At 51.8% G+C, this 20666-nt stretch overlaps 3 protein-coding genes and 1 long non-coding RNA gene across 4 annotated transcripts; 2 read left to right on the top strand and 2 right to left on the bottom strand.

Moving 5' to 3' along the window:
- Positions 1-4297: 4297 nt before the first annotated feature.
- On the bottom strand, positions 4298-5831 carry LOC123594016 (EKC/KEOPS complex subunit LAGE3-like). Its single transcript, XM_045470573.1, has 3 exons — positions 5301-5831; positions 4859-4987; positions 4298-4587 (listed from the first exon to the last, which is right to left on the bottom strand). Exons 1-3 carry the CDS (start codon positions 5543-5545, stop codon positions 4449-4451), a joined length of 513 nt encoding a protein of 170 aa, XP_045326529.1. The 5' UTR covers positions 5546-5831; the 3' UTR covers positions 4298-4448.
- Positions 5832-6408: 577 nt separating this feature from the next.
- On the top strand, positions 6409-7667 carry LOC123594030. Its single transcript, XR_006710649.1, has 3 exons — positions 6409-6625; positions 7040-7145; positions 7520-7667. It is a non-coding gene; the product is annotated as an uncharacterized LOC123594030 (long non-coding RNA).
- A 259-nt stretch (positions 7668-7926) lies between these two features.
- On the top strand, positions 7927-9305 carry LOC123594013 (cancer/testis antigen 1-like). The gene is made up of 3 exons (XM_045470570.1): positions 7927-8319; positions 8663-8791; positions 9006-9305. Exons 1-3 carry the CDS (start codon positions 8030-8032, stop codon positions 9142-9144), a joined length of 558 nt encoding a protein of 185 aa, XP_045326526.1. The 5' UTR covers positions 7927-8029; the 3' UTR covers positions 9145-9305.
- Positions 9306-12847: 3542 nt separating this feature from the next.
- Positions 12848-20342, bottom strand: LOC123594006 (olfactory receptor 3A3-like). Its single transcript, XM_045470559.1, is given in 3 exon segments — positions 12848-14192; positions 14194-14617; positions 20238-20342. Coding segments are annotated over 2 exon segments (993 nt in total). The 5' UTR covers positions 14458-14617; positions 20238-20342; the 3' UTR covers positions 12848-13463.
- Between the last annotated feature and the right edge of the window lie 324 nt (positions 20343-20666).

The following is a 20666-nucleotide window of genomic DNA, read 5'->3' as shown; positions in this document are numbered from 1 at the left end:
TACTATTAACTATATTCCCTAGGCTGCACATTGCGTCCCTGTGTCTTATTTATTTTATAACTGGAAGTTTTGTACCCCTTAATCCCCCTCCCCTACTTTGCCCATGCCCCCCACACCCTCCCTTCTGTCAACCACCAGATTACTCTCTGTATCTAAGAGTCCATTCCTGTTTTGTTTGGTTTGGTTTTTTAGATTCCACATAAAAGTGAAATCATATGGTATTCGTCTTTGTGCGACTTATTTCACTTAGCAGAGTATCCTCTAGATCCATCCATGTTGCCACAAATGCAAACAGAGCTCTTTTTTATCGCTGAGTAATATTTGTGTGTGTGTGTGTGTGTGTGCGTGCATGCGAGTGTGTGTGCATGTGACAGTATGTGTGTGTGTGTGCGTGTGTGGCATCTGCTCTGTCACTTCATCTACTGGCGGACACTTAGCTCGTTTCCCTGTCTTGGCTATTATCGTAGATAATGCTGCGGTGAACACAGGGGCACATACAACTTTTTGAATTACTGTTTTCATTTTCTTCAGGCAAATACCCAGAAGTGGAATTGCCTGATTGTAAGCTAGTTCTATTTTTTGTTATTTGAGAGAGAGTGAGAGAGAGACAGAGAGAGCAAGGGGCAGAGGGAGAGAAAGAATCTTCAGCAGGCTCTCCGCACAGTGCAGAGCCCGACTCGGGGCTCCCTCCCACGACCCGTGAGGTCACGACCAGAGCCAAAATCAAGAGTCAGAGGCTTAACTGACTGAGTCACCCAGGAGCCCCAAGGCAGTTCTGTTTTTAATTTCTGGAGGAACCTCCGCACCATTTCCCATCGAAGCTGCACCATTTTGCATTTCCACCTCATATTTTAATTTTAAAATGAGCCACTGAATTCTGTTTGGCATTATTTCATTTACCAGGTGGTTTTTTTCTTTGTTAATTTAACTAATGTGTTCTTAGAGAGGGAGAAAGTGGGAGCAGGGGAAGGGCAGAGAGAGGGAGACAGAGGAATCCCAAACAGGCTCCACACTACCAGCACAGAGCCCGATGTGGGGCTTGAACTCACAAACAACGAGATCAGGACCTGAGCCAAAGTCGAACGCTTAACCGACTGAGCCGCCCTGGTGCCCCTAGCAGATTTGTATTCATGTTCCCCGGTAAGAATCATCCATAGTTTCCTATTTGGTACTATCTCTATTGGTATCAATCCTCTATAACCAAAATGTCGAAGTTTTACTTTTTTATGCCTTCGAATACTAGAAATAGCACTGGCATCGTCTGCACCTTAAAGGTTTGCTTGCTTTCCCCTCTAATGTCAGTTGACCTAGTGTGTGTGTGTGTTTTTAAGTTTATTTATTTTCATAGAGAGAGCGCAAGGGTGAGGGGCGGAGCGGCAGAGAGAGGGAGAGACAGAATCCCAAGCAGTCTCTGCCTTGTCAGCACGGAACCTGCCATGGGGCTTGAACCCACGAACCATAAGATCATGATCTGAGCCGAAATCAAGAATTGGACACCTAACTGACTGAGTCACCCAGTTGCCCCTTGAATAAGAATTTTAAATAGCTGATTTGGTACATGGTATAATCCTGTTTATGCAAATAAAATATGTAAAAGCAACTTAACATATCCTAAGGAAAAATCTGGAAGAATACACTCACACTGTTCATGGTGGCTAGTGCAGGAACTGAGACCAATAGAAATCCTTGCCTCCTAACTTAGGCGTTTGTGTAAGGGCTGTATGTCTTTTAGAGTAAGCATACGCTATCCTTGTAAGAAAGATGAAAAGTTTAGACAAATCCAAAATTGTAAATACGTTATGATTCCAGTATTGTTTCCCTGCTTTAAATATGCATGTACATACAATTGTCATTTAAGAAGAAACCTGAGGGAAACCATTGAAATGTTCACAGTGGTTCTCTCCGGTGGTGACATTAGGGAGGGTATTTTTTGGTCATTTTCTAACTTTCTGTAATTCTTCGACTTGTCCACTGACCACGTTTTGCTTCCATAGACTCTAAACAAAATCCAAAAAAAACCCACAACATTTTATAACCAAAAATGCAACAAAAATATTCCATCTTTGATGTAATGGGGGAAGAATCTGGCACACAAAACAGGATTCACAAAATGGACCATCTACACTAATTTTCTCAAAGTAAGCGCTACACTCAACATGGGGCTTCAACGCTTGAGATCACGAATCACATGCTGTACTGACTAAGCTAGCCAGGTGCTCTCCCTCACCCTGGTCTACACTAAATTCCAAACTCCTCAGTAAGTGGATTCACCACAAAGCATCAGGCATGTGTCGGCTTCCCTGTGAAGGAGTGCAGCTTGCATTTAATTTGACATATCCCAAATCCTCCGCTGTCTGCACCCTGAGCCATGCAGAGACCCACTGCAAGAGGCAGGCTTCTCGGGGTGCCTGGGGGGCTCAGTCAGTTGAGCATCCGACTTCAGCTCAGGTCATGATCACGTAGTTCATGCATTCGAGCCCCGCGCACGGCTCTGTGCTGACACCTCCGAGCCTAGAGCCTGCTTCGGATTCTGTGTCTCCCTCTCTCTGCCCTTCCTCTGCTCACACTCTGTCTCTGTGTCTGTCTCTGTCTCTCTCTCAAAACTAAAGAAGCATTAAAAAGTTTATAATGGTTTTTAGCTTATGCATAGAAAAGGACCGTGAGCCTAGCTAAAATGAAGCCATGGGGAGGAAAAGTATTTCCAATCATGATAAAGATTTGATACCCTGAACACTTAGAGGACACTTACCAGTCAGCGTGAAAAGTGTGACTGTCCTGAGTAGAAAACAGGCAAGGATACGCACGGACAGTTCTCAGAAGAGATGCCACTGGCCAAATGTCTAATCGCATCACATTCAAAAGGAAATTGGAAGACACCAATATGGTTTTGGTCGCTATGCATTTGGTTTTACGAAGGTGTAAAAGACTGAACATATCCTGTCTGGGGTGGGACGCAGGGAAATGGACACTTTTATCCACAACCGGCGCGAGCTTCTGGGGGTGCACGTTGGCAACATGCACTAAACACTTTAAAGAGGGCTGACCCTCTGACCTGACAAGTCCCCTTCTCAAAATCTATGGAACAGAAGCAAATGTACCGGGATATTCGTTTCAGCACCGCTTACAGGACTGAAAGAGGAGAAACAGCGACAAGGTCTACCCGCATGGATGGGTTGGAGTAGCTGAAGAATACACGTTTGTGGATCGTGGTGCAGCTCCCACTGCCCACACCCTGCCCCCGCGTGTTCACGTAGAGAAGCTTTACAAGCACAAACAGGTGGGGGGCGGGGGGGCTACGAGAATAAAGCCCCTCCGAAGAAGGAGAAGAGGCAGCGGGGGCAGCAGTGGAGGCAGAAGCGGCAGCCAGCGGGCCTGTTCCCTCTGTGGAGGGAGAGGAGGGGGAGATCCCTGGGGGATGAATGTCAGCTGAACCGATGGGACCCTTGAAGCCCGGGGTCTGGCGTGCGCTGTACGTCCCCTGTACGACAGACTCAAACAGATACAAGAGCTCTAAACTAAGATGACAGGTTTGCCAGGACCAGCCCTACCCCCACCAGATAAAGCTCATAAGGTAAATCAATTCAAAAACCGGTGGAAAACATGGATTCTAACCCCCAAAATTACAGATTATAAGTTACTGTTACACATTTAATATAATTTTTTTCACATTTATTTATTACTGACAGAGACAGAGCATGAGCATGGGAGGAGCGTAGAGAGGGGGAGACACAGAACCCGAAGCAGGCTCCGGGCTCCCAGTTGTCAGCACAGAGCCAGACGGGGGCTTAAACTCACAAACCCTTGAGACCATGACCTGAGCCCGTCAGACGCTCAACCGACTGAGCCTGCCAGGCGGCCTTAATGCATCTTTCCTGCACTCGTTCAATGTTTCTGAAGAGCTTGGATAAAAAGTTCACATTAGATGAAAGACATCATCAGGAGTCATGCGAAACGTGCAAACGATGGGCATATTCCCACATGGTGAGAGTCCTTGATACCGAAGGACAGGACGCACGTGGGTCCTGCCAGTTCCCAAACTGCCTTCTACCACCTTCCGCGACTTGCACGTCGACATCCCAGGAGCCGCCCCGCCCCCCCGCCCCCACCGGAGGACAAAGGGAAGACTATCCGGGGGTGCCACAACTGACAAGGAACAGGGAATAGCAAAGCTCAGTTTTATTTTCTGCAGTAGCAAACATTTATTTATTTATTTATTTATTTATTTATTTATTTATTTTTTATTTTTATTTTATTTATTTATTTTTTTTTTTTTTGCAGTAGCAAACATTTAAATGGCAAACAACACAAGGGGACCATGAGTGCCCAAGGGCTCGGGCCCTCATTGCCCTCACAAGACCAGGCAGGCCCCCCACCTCAGGGGGCAGCTAGTGCAGGAATCACTGCCCTAGGAAGGACGGACCGCCCAGACGGGGACACGAGGCTAGACCTTAGCCCCCTCTCGCCAGCGCAGGCTTAGCGGGAACCGGGAACAGGAAGCGCTGCATGGTCCGAATCACCACGCAAAGCTGGTCAAGAAAGTTGATGATGGAAATTCGGAGGAGGAAAGGGTTTTCGGCTCTCCAGCGGCTGAGAGGGGAGAAAAGGCAATCCAGTCGGAGGTGGTGGATCCTCCCCTTCCTCGCTCAGCTCCCCTCCCCGCCCAGGTACCCATCCCTTGCACCCTTCCCCGCCCCCAGGAGCGACCCCCCTACCCGCAGGTGCAGCTGTTAGAGCCTGCGGGCCCTGGCCCGCACCTAGCCCTCGACGATCCAGCAGAGAGCGCCCCCCCCCCCGACCCCCCATGGAGACTGGGCCCGCCACCTGCAGCCACCCCGACCCCGGCCCTTCCAGAACTAACATGGCCAGGACGCTGCCGAACACAGTGAGCTGCTGCTCCACAAGGCATCCACACAGTTCCCGATATGGGGCGAAAGACGCACAGGCGATCTCCGCCTCCAACTGGGACGGGAAAGCCACGCCGAGGGCGCTGGGTGCAGATTCGGTTAAGGTACCACCACGACTCACTTAGGGCCCGAGCCCCCTTCTCAGGCCACCCTGACGAGGCCACCCACTCCCGACCCTAATGGCTCGCGGCCACCCCGTGACCAGGCCCATGTCCGCCCACCGCCCCCGGGAACCCGTTTCCCCCCTGCTCTCCTTCCTTCCTCCTCCCCCACCTCTCTCCAGCCACCCCGGGACCACCCTGCTCTCAGATCCTTGCCCCGCGCACCTCAGGTTACCACAGCTCCTCTCCCTTTCCGCCCCCTGCCCATGCCCCGCTGTCCCCTCGGCTAGGATACAAAGTGTGTATTCGGGTTTCCGGCCTTCCGGCCGTGGAGAGGGCATCTCCGCCTGGCCCCGGGGCGTGAGGTGGTCGCGGGACACGCGGAGCCTCGCCAGCGACCGCGGCCTCCGCGTCCGCGCCTCCGAGGCCATGGCCGAGGCCGCCTCCCTGGCCCTCCTGGCCCTCCTGGCCCCCCTGGCCGTCCCGGGCGTTGTCGGCGCCGCCCGCCTCGCAGCCTGCGGCTGCGTCTGCCGCCTCCATGGTCGTCAGGCTCCGCCTCAGGTCCAGTCCCCCGAACACAGGTCCTGCCGCTCGCCCAGTCGGCTGGCGGTTGAGGCGCTTCGGCTCCTTCCCGAAGCTCCGCCCCGCGCGCCGACCCCGCCCTCCCCGCGCACGCGCAAACGGGCCGCCGGGAGGCTGCCGGGCGCGTGGCCGGTTCCCGCCAAAGCGACGCCGTCCCAGGCTCTCTCGGGCCCTGGCTGCGGAAGCCCCGCCTATCACAGCTCGACGCCACCCCCAGGCGCCTGCGCCAACGGGCTCCTAGGGTTCCTAGGGGAGGCCGCCAGGCCCGCGGCCGGTGCCCGCCCAGCCGGGCCTTTCCGCCCTTGGGCCCTGGGAGACCCCCTGGCTTACCTAGACTATGAGCGCTTCCTCATAAAGCCCACGCAAGTCACCCCGGCCTCCCGGGAGCGCCGAGGCCAACATTTCCCCACCCCCACCTCCCGGCCATTCCCTTGGGCGCCTGACTGGTTCCCGCCCAGCCAGCTCTGCCAGGAGCCCCTAGAGACTCCCCCCCCCCCCCCCCCGCCAACCCTTGTCCTCCTAGCCAACGAGGGCTCCCTCCTAAGGCTCCGCCCCCAAGCATCCAAAGCAAGGGGGCTCCCAGGAGCGCCAGAGCAAACAGACCCCCTGTGTTCCTCCCCGGGCCGGGACTGCTTCCCGCGCCCGTGCCCCGAAGCCAGCTCTGCCCTGGGCTCCCAGAGACCCCGCCCTCGGCCGCCTCTCCAGCGGCTGCTCCCTCACCAATCGTCGCCAGGCGCTGTGACGTGTGACCCCACTGCACCCACGCAAACCAGTCCTACCTCAGCTCCACCCCCTCCCCACACCCCTAGCCCCTCCCCAGACCTCGTGGGAGGCCGCCAGGCACCACGGCCTGTTGTCCAGAGGGCCCTGCCTCTTCCTTGGGCTCAGTGTCCCCAGCACGTGGGGCTCCACGACCTCGCAGCGGTTCGTGGAGGGAGATGGGCCACGGCCCAGACGGACACGGCCCCGCACCCCGTCCCCTTCCCCGGTACAGGTGGACACACCAAAGCGGCCTTTGGAGGGGGCGACTGAGCACAGGTGCGGGTCCGACCGGCGGTCTGGGAAGGTCACGAAGCGGCTCCCGTCGGGGGGCAAGCCTGCCAGTAGGAGGCAAGGAGGGAAGGGATGGCGACTGGAGCTAAAGTAGTTAGTGGCCACGGAGAACAGGGATGCGGTCGCATAGGAAAAACCACAGTGCAAAAGGGAAATCACTAAAATCCCAACTTACCAAGCTGCTGTATACGTGCACGGAAATCCTGCAACGGTAGCCTGACGTGTAAACACCTCGTATCTCTGTGTGGTGGGACTGAGGGTGGTCCCCACTTCTTTTTTGTGTATTTCTCCCCCAAAAGGTTCAGAATGACTTTACATGACCTTTAGTGTTTTCAATTCTTTGACATCCTTGTGTGCGTGATCTCTACGCCCCACGTGGTGCCGGCACTCACGACCCAGTGAGTGCTTCCACAAGTCAGGCTTGAGAGAGCAGATGATGCCATCCAGGGCGCCGGGCAGCAGCACTCCCCGCACCAACAGCACGACGAGGACCACGCAGGGGAAGGTAGCCGTGAAGTACACGATCTGGGGTGGGGGGGGGGGGACGGTGGGGGGGGGACCTGCTCAGAAGGGGCCCTGCGGCCCCGCCTCCCCACTTAGGGGCCCCCAGCCTCAGCAGGGGGGCAGGCGGGCCACACTCCCCCCACTGTGGTACGGTCCGCTCCGAGGTCAAGCGGGAGGCCAGCCTGCAGCCCCCCCTTCTACTCCTCAGAGCCTGGGCTCCTCCCGAAGGAAGCGGGGTGCTCAGCTGGCCATCGGCCGCCCCCGCAAGGACAGGTCAGCTGTAGAGAGGGAGGGCGGAGGCAGGACCTTCCCCGGGTGGGGAGCAGGACATCGGCCTGGAGGCAGGTCCCATGCCTCCTGTGGTTCTCTGCACAGAGGCAGGGTCCTGGGCAGGACGGAGTGGACTGGGCCGGCCGGAGACAGAGGCGACAGCGAGGTGACCGCGAAGACCTCTGCCTCCGTCCCACCCTCAGCAGAGCAGGACAGGTAGGCAAGGGAGGGCCACGGGCCGGGTCCCCCCAGGCTGGCCGCCAAGCAGAGAGTGAGGAAGTAGCGAGTGAGGAAGAGAGGGAAACTGGGGCGGGGTTGCCCGACACAGGCAAGTTCAGCTGGCTGTCGCTGATGCCCGGGACCCGGGCGGGCGGCGGTCAGCGGGCTGCTCGCACGTGCGCCCGCCCGGCTGGCGCCTGCGCAGACACACGCTTGGGGGGAGGGGCGGGCCGCGCCAGTGGCCTACTGGAGGGGATTCTGGGCATTGGCCTCGGGCCGGTTTGCGCAGGTGCGTGGGGAGCGCAGGTGATGTCACCCGCTTCCTGAGGGAGCCTCGTTGGTTGGTTGGTTCGTTCGTTCCCTCGGCGGTTCAGCCGAAGTCCAGGCCGGGGAACCATGGAGGCCACAGATCGAGGCGCAGGCGGTGGGGCCGGCGGTCCCGAGGGTCAGCGTGGCCCGGGAGACCGCGGTGTCCCAGATGGCCCCGGAGGCCACGAGGGCCCCGGCGGAGGTGGTGAGGGAGAGGAGTGTGCCGCGGCCCGTGCGGCCCCGCGGGTCGCGCAGGCGCCATGTGCTCCCGTCCCCGGCGCAGCTGCCGTGCCAGGGCTTGGCGGACACCCTTTGCCGGGACCCGGTGGGCAAGGCGGGCCCACAGCCGGAGGGCCGGGGAGCCGGCCGCTGCAGTTGTATCCTCTCGGCCGAGTGGCGGGTGGCCGGGGCGATGGGCCTAGAGGAGGCGACGGGGCGGGGAGCGGAAGGCAGGGGGTTCAGCCTGGGGGTCCAGGGCAAGGAGGGGAGGGGGGGACCGGGGCACCGGAGGGACCGGTCCGGGGGGGCGGATGGGCCAGGGGTGGCCCGGAGGGGTGGCGGGGAGAGGCGGCCTGATGGACCAGGAAGGAGGGGAGCGGACCTGAGAGGATGGAGGCGGGGGGAGAGCGGCCGTGGGGAAAGCAGGCCTCGGAGTGGTCGGGACGCCTGAGGCACCGACGCGATCGGTTTTCGATGATGCCTTAACCGAATGGCTACCAGCTACGTCACCATGCCTTTCCCGTCACCCACGGAGGCACAGGTGGCCCACCAGTGTCTGGCGACACAGGGCCAGCCCCAGGTCGGGGCAGTTGGGAAGGAGTTCACGGTATCCGGCAACGTCCTAGTTATGTTAGTTCCAAACGGGTCCCTCGTGGGGGGTGGTGTCAGGTCGCTAGGGCCTATCTCCTGAGGGCCGTTCTAATAGTGAATTGGAGACACCAAAGGTTAGGTCCAAAGAGGTAGGGTGTGGCACCCTGAGCCTGCGGCCACCTGAGGGGGGGCAGAGAGATAGGGGCAAGAGTGATGACATTTCATTTGGATTTTCTTTTTCCCTCACTTTTAGCCGACTGACTGCCGAAGACCCTGGCCAACTCCAGGTTTCCATCGCCTCCTGTCTTGACCAGCTTTCCCTGTTGGTTTCGACCATGCAGCGCTTCGTGCCCCCGTTTTTCAGACTGCCGGAGCCAGGCAAAAGGGGCTAATTGTAACCTAGCGTCCCTTCCTTCCCTCGGGCGTCCATTCCGATGCTGGTTGCCGCTTTATTACGGGGGTCTAATTGTTTGTATTGGACTTTGGGCCTTGTTTTTCCCTATTGCTGGAGGAGGGGCGTTCTTACAGCAGAAAATAAAACTATTTTTCCGCATCTGAGTGTATTTTCAGCTACTGTGTCAGAGCAAAGGAGAGGGCAGAGAGAGAGAGAGAGAGAGAGAGAGAGAGAACCCAAGCAGTTCCTGTGCTGTGAGTGCAGAGCCCGACGCAGTGCTTGAACCCACCAACCGTGAGATCATGACCTGAGCCGAAACCGACTCAGGTGCTTAACTGACTGAGCCACCCAGGCGGCCCTCGTTGATTAATTTTTCAGTTGGAATAGTCATATTTTACTTATTGATGGGTGAATGCTCTTTATATACAAGAGATACCAAATCTTGGCCAAAGTAATTGAAAATACTTTCCTTCCTCATTGCTTCACTGAATTCTTGTTTATAGTTCTTTTCTGTACTGGAGGGTTTTTAACTTTTTCTTGTATTTACATATGAAATTTATTGTCAAATTGGTTTCCATACAACACCCAGTGCTCATCCCGACAGGGGCCCTCCTCAATACCCATCACCCACCCTCCCCCCCATCAACCCTCAGTTTGTTCTCAGTTTTTAAGAATCTCTTATGTTTTGGCTCCCTCCCTCTCTAACCTCTTTTTTTTTTTTTTAATGTATGCAAGTGGTACATTTTTGTCATTATGATTTTTGTAGTTTATGTCCAAGGGAAAGCCATCCCCACTGTAAAATTATAAAATTTGTCCCTCATGCCATCTTCTAGTACTTTGAAATGTTAACACACAAGGAATTTATTGTGGTGTGAAAGATGCCATTGGTCTAATTTTGTCCCCTTCCCCCCAAGGTTCCTCAGGTGTCTCAATGTCATTTATTGACTAATCCATATGTGTCCGCTGAATTGAAATGTCGTCTTCACCAGGGTCTAAACCTGCATCTTCATTTCTTCTTGCACGTTTGTTTCTCCAGCAAATTTGGGCTAGGTGATCTGGGATGGCCTCTCTGAGGAAACGGCCTGAAGGATACAGTAGAGAAAGTTGGGATTGGTGTGGGAGAAGGGACAGACAGAGACAGAGGAAGACAGACAGACCGGCCGACAGAGAGATTTGATAGGCTCAGCTTGGATTGCCCTTCGAAGGGCGCAGGGAGAAACATGAGGACAAGAACGAGGTGAGAGAGAGAGAGGTTAGGGCATCAGTGGATTAGGGGACTGTTGCACTGGGGATACTGGAGCATTTGGGGTTTTCTTCTTTCATTAAGAAAAACCTATTATAAATACTACTACTATGAATATTTTGTTTAAAAAGATTGTACAGGGGCACCTGGGTGGCTCAGTTGGTGAAGCGTCTGACTCTTGATTTTGGCTCAGGTCATGATCTCACAGTTCTTGGCATAGAGCCCTGCATAGGGCCCTGTGCTGAGCATGGAGCCATCTTGAGATTCTCTCTCTCTCTCTCTCTCTCTCTCTCTCTTTCTGCTTCCCCAACCCCCGCTCACGTGCATGTGTGCGCGCTCTCTCAAAAGAAATAAAAGAAATTGAAATATATTTCTATATATGTTTAAATATACACAACCCTAGTTTCGGTGGTGATGGAGTTTTCAGGTTATTGAGTTCACGATCTTGTAGGAACTGTACATTCCCCCATGACCTACTGATCCAGGTTTCTGTAATTACGGCATATTACCTGGTTAGCGGCTGAGGGAGCATTATTCTACTATGTAGGAGAGTGAAGGATATGGGGAGAAAGGCCCAGATGGGTGGCTGCAAAGTTGATGTCCAAAGTCGAGCACAAGTCCCATGTCCTCATGGGAGGGTAAGGTTTCTCAGCCAGGACACAAGCAGTGTTCTAAGGGACCAAGCCAGAGCTGTGCCTGGAGAAAGAGATGTAAAATGAAGAGCCAGAAGCCAGAGTCAAACCCAACTTGAAAGAGTACGTAAAGAACAATGGTGAAATTATTTGGGTTACTCGAGTCAGAAGAAAAAGAAAGCCGGTCTTGACCTTATTCTTAAGTCAAACAGTAAACAAAGCAGGATGCAAAATCCAGAAGCGAACAGCCACAACCACAAATAAACCAACACCAGTGTCTAATTACACAAAGGTGTTAAGCTCTGTTAGGGAAGAAAACATCATAAATAAAATGGAAAGACAAGTTAGGAAGACATGAGTAACCCAAAGGGCAAACTAAAGTGAGTATCTTCAAAACACAAGTGACCCTTAGCAAATAAATCCATAAAAGACACAAACAGCCCAGTAGAAGATTGTACAAATGACAGGACCATGGGATTCCTGGAATAAGGATTATAAACAGCCAATTTGGTACAGGGTATTGTTTACCAGTGGGAGCGTCTACATAGCGTGAATGGAAGCCTCCACTCTTGGATCCCCCACGGAACGTTTCCATGAGGATCTGCGCTCAAATAAGGACAGCCAGAAGGAAAGTAGCAAGCACAAAGCAGTTTATTAAGGACAGTGCACTCTCCAGGTGGCAGAGCGGACAGGCCCAGAGGTGTCTGGGGTTTGGGGTGTCTTTTCTCTGTATGTTTGCATAGGTTCCGGATGGGTCACAGCTAGGGGGGGTCTCCCACTGAGGGTGCTTCCCATCATATGAGCAACTCCTCCTACCGGTTGGGAGGGGGAGTTTTTCTGGCCCCACCCACAAGGTTCTGGCCAGAAGAGTCCATGGCCATCTTCCCTTGGGCGGGGAGAGTTGAAAACAAAACGATGTAAATCTATTATAATGAAGCTGTAGGTTACCCTGAGGCCAAGGTTGAAGAGGAGAGCCCCTGTTCTGCACCTGTGGCCCTTGGTCTGTCAACCTGGGGGTGTTGGAAGCCATAGGACCAGGATGTTAACAGCCACAAAGTCAGGACATTGTGCCCTCAGGCTTCTAACGTGTCACCTATTTAACACCGCCTTTGCCTCTGGCTCATGTCTAACCAACTGCCTACTTGATCGGTATGAACCTATGTATGCAAACAAGCAAAAGAAAAACCGTTATAAACGCAGATGAATATATCCTAGGAAAAAGTCTGGGAGGACACACGTAAAACTGGTCATGATGGTTACTGCAGACACTGAGTTTACGGGAAATTTTTACTTTCTAACAACACACCTTTGTGTAAGGCATGAGTGATTTTATAATACGCATACATTATAGTGGAAAAAAATTTAAATATCTAAGCGTTCGGAGCTGTAAGTGCACTATGATTCCAGTTTTGCTTTCCTACTTTAAATGTGTATGCACGTACATTTGGTTTTTTAAAACGTTTTTAAGTATATTCATTTTTTTTGAAAGACAGAGAGAGACAGAGAGACAGAGCACAGCAGGGGTGGGGCGGAGAGAGAGGGGGACACAGAATCCAAAGCAAGGCTCCAGGCTCTGAGCTGTCAGCACCAGAGCCCGACGCGGGACCCGAACTCACGAACCACAAGATCAGGACCTGAGCCGAAGTCGGACGCTCAACCGGCTGAGCCACCCAGGCGCCCGTGCACATACATTTGTAGTGCAGGAAGAAACCTGAAATAAACCATCAAAATGTTTACAGTGAGGTTCTCTCGCGGTGGTGAGGTTATAGAGGGCATTTTTTTTTCTTTTTTGGTCACTTTGTAAGTTTCTGTAACTGCACAACCTATGCAATGACCATGTTTTACTTCCATAAATAGAAAGCAGTGTTTTAGAATAAGGGGGGGGGGGGAAAGAGCAACAGAAATACTTGATCGTTGCTGAAAATGGGGGGAAACCTGGCACCCAAAATAGGATTCACCAAATGGATCACGTGCATGAAATTTCAAACTCCTGTGTGATTGGATTCACCCCCAAAGCACTGGCATGTGCCAGCCCCACCCTGGAGAAGATCTTCATGAGCTTACACACACGGGGGTAAATGCCTGGTGGGATGGTAGGCCGAAGGCCTTCCAGTGCCACCTTCATTCCAATCTCCGTGTTGGAGAGGTCAGCAAAGGGTACCTCCCGTGTCACCAGTTCCCACAGAAGCACTGCAAAACTCCCCGTGTCTGCTCAGCGTCTGTTTGTATCTTCAGGCTTCTTGTGCAGAGCTTCAGGGGCCACCCAGGCAGGTGCATACCTGCGCCCAGGGCATTGGAAGGAGAACCTGACGTCGGCCGTGCTGATTCGGGCAGTCATGTCCTCATCAATCATTACACTACGGCTGCTGAGTGCGTGTCGTGGGATGAGGGGCTCTAGAGTGTGTACGAGGGCCACGCCCCTTCCCATGTCCCATGCAAACGTCACAGCCTGGCTCTGGTCCACAGCAAAATTGGTGCCTTCGTGTAATACATTGTACAGGGAGGGATCCATACGGCATCCAGTGTGCGACGAGGGTGGGGTGTGGAGCAGGTGGAGACTGACAGGCACCTCGCACTGGGAGCACATTCGGATGTGAGAAACTCCTGAGCCGGGGACACTCCTCGTTGATTTGATGTGACCGGTGCCCAGGAGGCACTTTCTTTCCCGAGGGCCTTGAACAAAGCCCTCTTCACCTCCTTGTTTCGCATGCTGTAGATGACGGGGTTGAGCATGGGGGTGAGGACGACGTACGGCACAGGGAGCACCCGGTCCCGCAAGCCAGAGCACGCGGAGCTGGGGAGGATGTAGCAGAGGACTGGAGCGATGTAGAAAATGCAGACCACGGTGGTGTGAGCACCACAGGTGGAAAAGGCTTCTCTTCGGCCCTCAGCGGAGTGAATCCTGAGAATCGCAGCCACAACACGTACACAGGAGATCGCAACCGGGGCACGGGCTGCAAGAGCCAGCACGAAACTGAAGACGAACAGGGCAAGTTCGCTGGCCCACGTGCTTGAGCAAGAGAGTCCGGTCAGTGGAGGGAGGCCACAGGAGAAGTGGGTGATGAGGCGAGGCCCGCAGAACCTCAGTGGAGCTGCAAGGACGGTGTGGGCGACCGCATCGGCCAAGGCAAGCAGGCGGGAGGTGGAAGCCATTCCTGCCCGGGTCCGTCCGACGGCCCATGAGGACTAGGTGGTGCGGTGGCCGGCCGATGGCTGCATAGCGGTCATAGGCCATGGCTGTGAGCAGGAAGCACTCCCAGGGAGCCAGGAAGTGGAGAAAGAAGATCTGGGGAAGACAAGCACAATAGGGCACGGTCCGCACTGCTGCCAGCAGGTGTTCCAGCACCTGAGGCCCCGTGCTGGAGATATAGGCAGTGTCCAGCAGTGAGAGGTTGACTAAGAAGTCGTACATGGGAGTGTGGAGTCGGGAGTCCATCACAGTAAGGCTGGCAATGCCCAGCCACGCTGTGGACCAGCAGAAAGATCACAAAGAGCAAGGGCCTCAACGCCTCTGCGTCGGCCAGCCCTTCCAGAAGGAACAGCGACACTCGGGTCTCATTCCCCAGCTGCCCGGAACCACGCGCAGAAACCTGCACCTGTAGAGTCCAACTCAGAGTCAGATGAGGATCCAAGTGTGGAGTTCCAATTTGCACAAGGCAGCAGGGGTGAGGGAAGGTCCAGAGACAACAACAACAAGAAAAAGAGACAGGTTTCAAGCTTAAGAAAATAAGACTCAGAACCGGGGGAGTGAGGCTAGGTTCAGGAGGCCAGCGGTAAGGTAGAGGTCAGTAGAATGGAATCGGTAACCCCACACCAAGACAAGGTGCACAGACCTTGAAGCCACGGTGCATGCACCTCCTGTAAGGATATCAAAGTCACTCCCTCAGAAGCTTCGACCTGAATAAGGACCCTAGACCTCGTAATTACCTGCAGTGGTCCCCTTATTTCACCCTCACCAACCCAGCAGAGCCCCAACTCAGGAGCAGTGATAGGACACTAGTCAGGTCCCTCCTCCTCCCGCTCTGAACCTTTCAGTGCCTCCCATCTCACTCAGCGTCAAAGCCAAGTCCCCCCGGCGACCTACCAGGCCCTCTGTGATACGCTCTCCCTCCTCTCCTCTCCTCTCCTCTCCTCTCCTCTCCTCTCCTCTCTCTCCTCTCTCCTCTCCTCTCCTCTCCTCTCCTCTCCTCTCCTCTCCTCTCTGACCATCGGGCAAGAAGTCTGTCAGCTCCGTGCCCCATATCACATCTTCGGACTGGCCCACAGCAGCAAACGCCCTTGCCTATTCCCTGCCTCGGTGGAAGAGAGCCCTGCCCTCCTATCCAAGGCTAGCTTGTCCGATTTCCCCAGCTGCTCTCTTCATTGTGCCAGCCCTGCTCGGCAACCCTTTTACATGGGAATGTGCTAAATGCCACTCGACTGTTCACTCTCAGATGGTTTATTTTATGTTATCTCGATTTCGCCTCCATGAAAAAAGGAAGCAAAATAAAGACTTTTTCGGACATATAAAAGCTGAGATTAACTCGTTGTCAGCGGAAAACCTGCACTACAACAAATGTTAAAGGTTGTTCTCCACAAGCAAGGATGATACCACGTGGGAACTTGGACCTACGTGAAGTAATGAAGAGGGTTCCAGAATTGGAAAGTATGTGGGTAAAAGTAAACATTTTTTCTCCCTTCAAAATGTCTCTCAATCGTCGCAAACCATCTAAAGCAAAATATTGACAACACGGCGTGGGGTGTATAACTGCTATAGAAATAAAAGGTATGACAACAATAGCACAAAGGACACCAGTGGGTAGTTGGAAGGGTACTGCTGTAATGCTCTTACGTTACGTGCGAAGTGATTTGAAATGACTTGAAGGTGGTCTATAATGAGGTAAAACGCATATTAGGATCCCTAGAACCCGAGGCTTAATATGCACACTTCTCTGGCGGAGAGAAAGTGAATTTCTAGAAATTACTCAATCTGAAAGGAGTCACGAAAAGACAGAGAGGGGAACACAGAACACATGGGGCAAACAGAAAATAAATAGCAGGATGGTAGATTTAAACTCAACGATATCCCTCGTTACATTTATTCTAAATGGTCTAAACGTGGCAACTAAAACACGGAGATTGCCAGACTGGATAAAAAGGCAAAGCAAAACTATATGCTACGCATAGGAAATGCGCTCTATGAAGACACAGATACGGTAAAAGTAAAAAGATGGGCAAAGATACACCATGCAAGTCTTCTAATAAGAAAGTGTGAGTAGCTATGTTAAGAGCAGGCAGAACAGACTTCAGGACAAGGAATACGATGGGATGGAGGACGTTTGCTACCGATAGAGGGGTCACTTTGTGAAGAAGACATAAAATCAAAACCTAAATACATAGTAGGAAAGAAAGAATGAAGCTAAGAGGAGATATGAATAAAACGTTAAATGGACAAACAATAGAGGAAAATCCATGAAGCTGAAAGCCTTTTTTTCCTTTCTTTCTTTTCTGTTTTAATGTTTATTTTTGACACAGAGAGAGAGAGACAGGGCGCGAGTGGGGGAGGAGCAAAGAGAGAGGGGGGACACAGAATCCGCAACAGGCTCCAGGCTCCAGGCTCTGGGCCGGCAGCACAGAGTCCGATGCGGGGCTCGAACCGACGGACGGACCGTGAGATCATGACCTGAGCCGAAGTCAGACCCTTAACCGACTGAGCCACTCAGGCGCCCTGTCCCCCACTTTTTAAAGGTTTTATTCATTGTTGAGAGAGTGCATGTGGGGGAGGGGCAGGGAGAGGGGGACAGAGGATCTGAAGTGAACTGCGCTGACAGCAGCAAGCCCCATGTGGGGCCTGAACTCACCAACTGCCAGATCGTGACCTGAGCCAAGTCGGACGCTCAACCGACTGAGCCACCCAGGTGCCCCTGAAAGCTTCTTAAAAAAAAAAAAAAAAAAAAAAAACATACCAGGGGCGCCTGGGTGGCTCAGTCGGTTGAGCGGCCGACTTCGGCTCAGGTCATGATCTCGCGGCCCGTGAGTTCGAGCCCCGCGTCGGGCTCTGTGCGGACAGCTCGGAGCCTGGAGCCTGTTTCAGATTCTGTGTCTCCCTCTCTCTGACCCTCCCCCGTTCATTCATGCTCTGTCTCTCTCTGTCTCAAAAATAAATACACGTTAAAAAAATGTTTTTCTAAAAATACCAATAAAGCTGATTTTGAAAAATAAAGTGTAACCAGGGAATGTTAGGAACAATATTTGTGGGTAAGTTTCCCAATTTAGATGAAATGGACAAATTCCTTGAATGACACAAATTACCAAAACTGACTCAAGAAGAAATAGAAGACCCGAATATCCCTACATCTATGAAAGCAATGGAGCCGAAAACTCCAGGCCCCCGTGGCTTTACTAGTGGCTACCACCAAATACTTAAAGGAGAACTATCACCAATCCCACACAAATGCTTTCAGGAAGCAAAGGAGGAGAAACATTTCCCAAATCATCTTATGAGGCCAGCATTACACAACCCCAAAACCAGACGAAGACATTGCAAGAAAAGAAAACCACAGAGCAATATCCTTCATGAAGTCACACACACAAAAGAACTTGATTCGATATTAGCAAATTCAACCCAGCAACATACAAAGAGGATGATACCATCATGGCCAAGTGGGGTTTATCCCAAGAATTGGTTTTCATTAAAAACAAAAAAGTCAATCAGTGTCATCTGTCATATTAAGAAAACAAAGGAGAAAAAACATGTGATCATTTCAACAGACACAGAAAAAAAGCATCAGACGATATCCAACAACCACTCATGACAAAAACTCTCGGAAAACTAGGACTAGAGGGAAACGTTCTTAATCTGATAAAGGGAACCTACAAAAATCCTACAGCTAACATGATACTTCATGGTGAAAGATAGAATCACCGCCCCCGCTCCCTCGCCCGCAAAGTTTGAGAAACAAGGTATGGATGTTCACCACTTCCATTCAACACTGTCCTGGAAATCCTAGGCAGTGCACTAGGCAAGAAAGAGGAATAAAAGTAGTGACACAGGTTGCAAAAAAAGAAACGGGATTATCTTTATTCAGAGATGACATGCTTGTTTACGTAGAAACCCCTAAGCGGTGTACAAAAAAAAGAAGAGTGACATTTTAAAAAATCACTACCATTTATAATAGCATCCCCAAACATGAAGTATTTGGGGACACATGTAATAACATATGTGCAAAACCTTTACGGTGAACACTAGAAACTATTGATAAGTGAAAGAAAGCTTACAAAAATGGAGAAACGCATCCTATGCGTGGAGCGGAAGATCCTGTATTCTTTTTTCTTTTAGCGTTTATTTATTTATTTTGGAAGAGACAGAGAGAGCATGAGCAGGGGAGGGGCAGAGAGAGAGAGAGAGGGAGCGAGAGAGGGAGGGAGGGAGAGAGAGAGAGAGAGAGAGAGAGAGAATATCCCAAGCAGGCTCCGAGCTGTCAGTGCACACCCCGACTCTGGGCCCGGTCTCACAAACTGTGAGATCATGACCTGAGCCGAAATCAAGAGTCAGACGCTTAATCGACTGAGCCACCCAGGTGCCCCAAGGCCCTGTATTCTTAAGATGTACACTCCCACCACACCATTCTAGAAATTCATTGCAAACCCAGTAAAAATCGTGATAACGCAGAAATGGACAAGCTGATTCCAAAGTGTACATCCAAATGCAAAGAACCTGGAATAGGCAGCTCGAACTTGCAAAAGAGGAATAAAGTCGGAAGACAGAAGGATGGCTAAAAGAGGATACAGACAGAATGGAAAGTTCACATGTCACCGGTGGGACTGTAAATTGGTATGATCCCATCGGAAAACAGTGCTTCCGTTTCTTATACAGTCACACTTACGCTTACCGCGTGACCCAGAAATCCCACTTCTGCTATTTACACAAGGGAATTAAAAATATATGTGCGTGCAAAGACTTGTACGTGAATCTTCGTATCAACTTGATTAACAATAACCGCAGTTTGGAAACAAGCCAAACGTCCAATAGCAGGCGAGTGGTTAAGCCTAAGTTACGGTACCTCCACGCAATGGAATACCGGTCAGCAACAAAGAAGGATGGACATACTGTGTGATTCCTGGAAAGTCCAGAAAAGGCAGAATCTAAGCTGAATTTGCTGTGTGGGGGCAGACTGTAGAGGAGGACATTGTCTGCACGGAGGCACAAGGGCGACTGTGAGAGCGATGGGAATGTTCTGTATCTCGGCTTTGGTTGTGGACACCTTTGTCGTAACTCATGAAACCGTACGCTTAAATGTGTGCAACTTCCCATACGTGCATTTTGCCTCAAATAAGCTGAGCAAAAACAAAAAAAAGAGAAGGGACAAACAAAAACTGAATAGCAAAATGGCAGACTTAAATCCGACCACATCGGTAATGGTATTAAATGTGAACTTGCCAAACAGTCCAATTTAAAAGCAGACATCGTTAGAAGGGTGCTTTTTTTAAGTGACCAAACTACACGCTGTCTACGTGAGCCACATTCAAGATACAAAGACACCAATAGGTTAGAGGTAAGAGGATGGAAAAGGACTTACGAATAAATAGTGAGCAAAGAAGCCTGATGTGGTTATATCGATATTAGAGAAATCAGACTTTGAGGAAAACGGTGTTACCAAAGATGAAGGGATGCGTTTCATACTAGTAACAGCAGCAATGAATCCATCTGGAAGAGAAAGTGATCATAAATATGTCTGTGCCTAAGGACACACCTTCAAAATACACGGGGCGCCTGGGTGACTCAGTCGGTAAGCGTCTGACTTCGGCTCAGGTCATGATGTCACCGTTGGTGAGTTCCAGCCCAGCGTCGGGCTCTCTGCCCGTCGGCACCGAGCCTGCTTTGGATCCTCTGTCCCCCTCTGTCTCTGCCCCTCCCCCGCTGGCTCTCTCTCTCTCCCCCTCTCTCAAAATAAATGCACTTAACACACACACACACACGCACACACACACGCGCGCGCGCGCGCGATGCAAGAATTTTTAAGATTAATAGGTGAAAGGGACAAGTCCAAAATCACGGTTGGAGATTTTAACATCCTCTCTCAGCAAGCGAGAGAGAGAGACAACACACTCTGTTCAAAGAAATAGAGCAGGGATTGGCAAACTACCGCCTCCTGGCCAAATCCAGCCCGGGGCCTCTTTTATGTGAAAAGTTTGTTGTCCCCCGACATAGAACATACGATCAGTGGTATCACCTACCTTGACCGATGTCTTTAGAACACTAAACAGGAGATGTGAATTTCACATGTGTGTCCACTACACATTCTTTTCAAGTACAAGTATGTTCGCCAAGATAAAGCATTTTCTGAGCCACGGACCAATCCTCAACACATTTCAACGTCCAGGATTGAAATTTAACCCGGTACGTCTCTGACCAGCCTTGCCTTGTTCTTGATTCTAGAGGGAAAGCTTTCAACCTCTCACTGTTGCGTATGATGTCAGCTGTGGGTTTTGTCGTTATGTGGGCTTTGTGGTATTGAGCTATACAACTTCTCTGCCCCCATTCGTGGAGGGTTTTTATCATGGAAATATGTTCTATTTTGTCAAATGCGTTTTCTGCACCTAGGGAGATGATCATATGGTTTTTATCTTTCATTCTAACGATGCGGTGCTTCGTTTATAGACAGG

This window comes from Leopardus geoffroyi, chromosome X, assembly GCF_018350155.1.
Source record: "Leopardus geoffroyi isolate Oge1 chromosome X, O.geoffroyi_Oge1_pat1.0, whole genome shotgun sequence".
Lineage (NCBI taxonomy): Eukaryota > Metazoa > Chordata > Mammalia > Carnivora > Felidae > Leopardus > Leopardus geoffroyi.
This window is presented reverse-complemented; position numbering and strand designations above follow the sequence as displayed.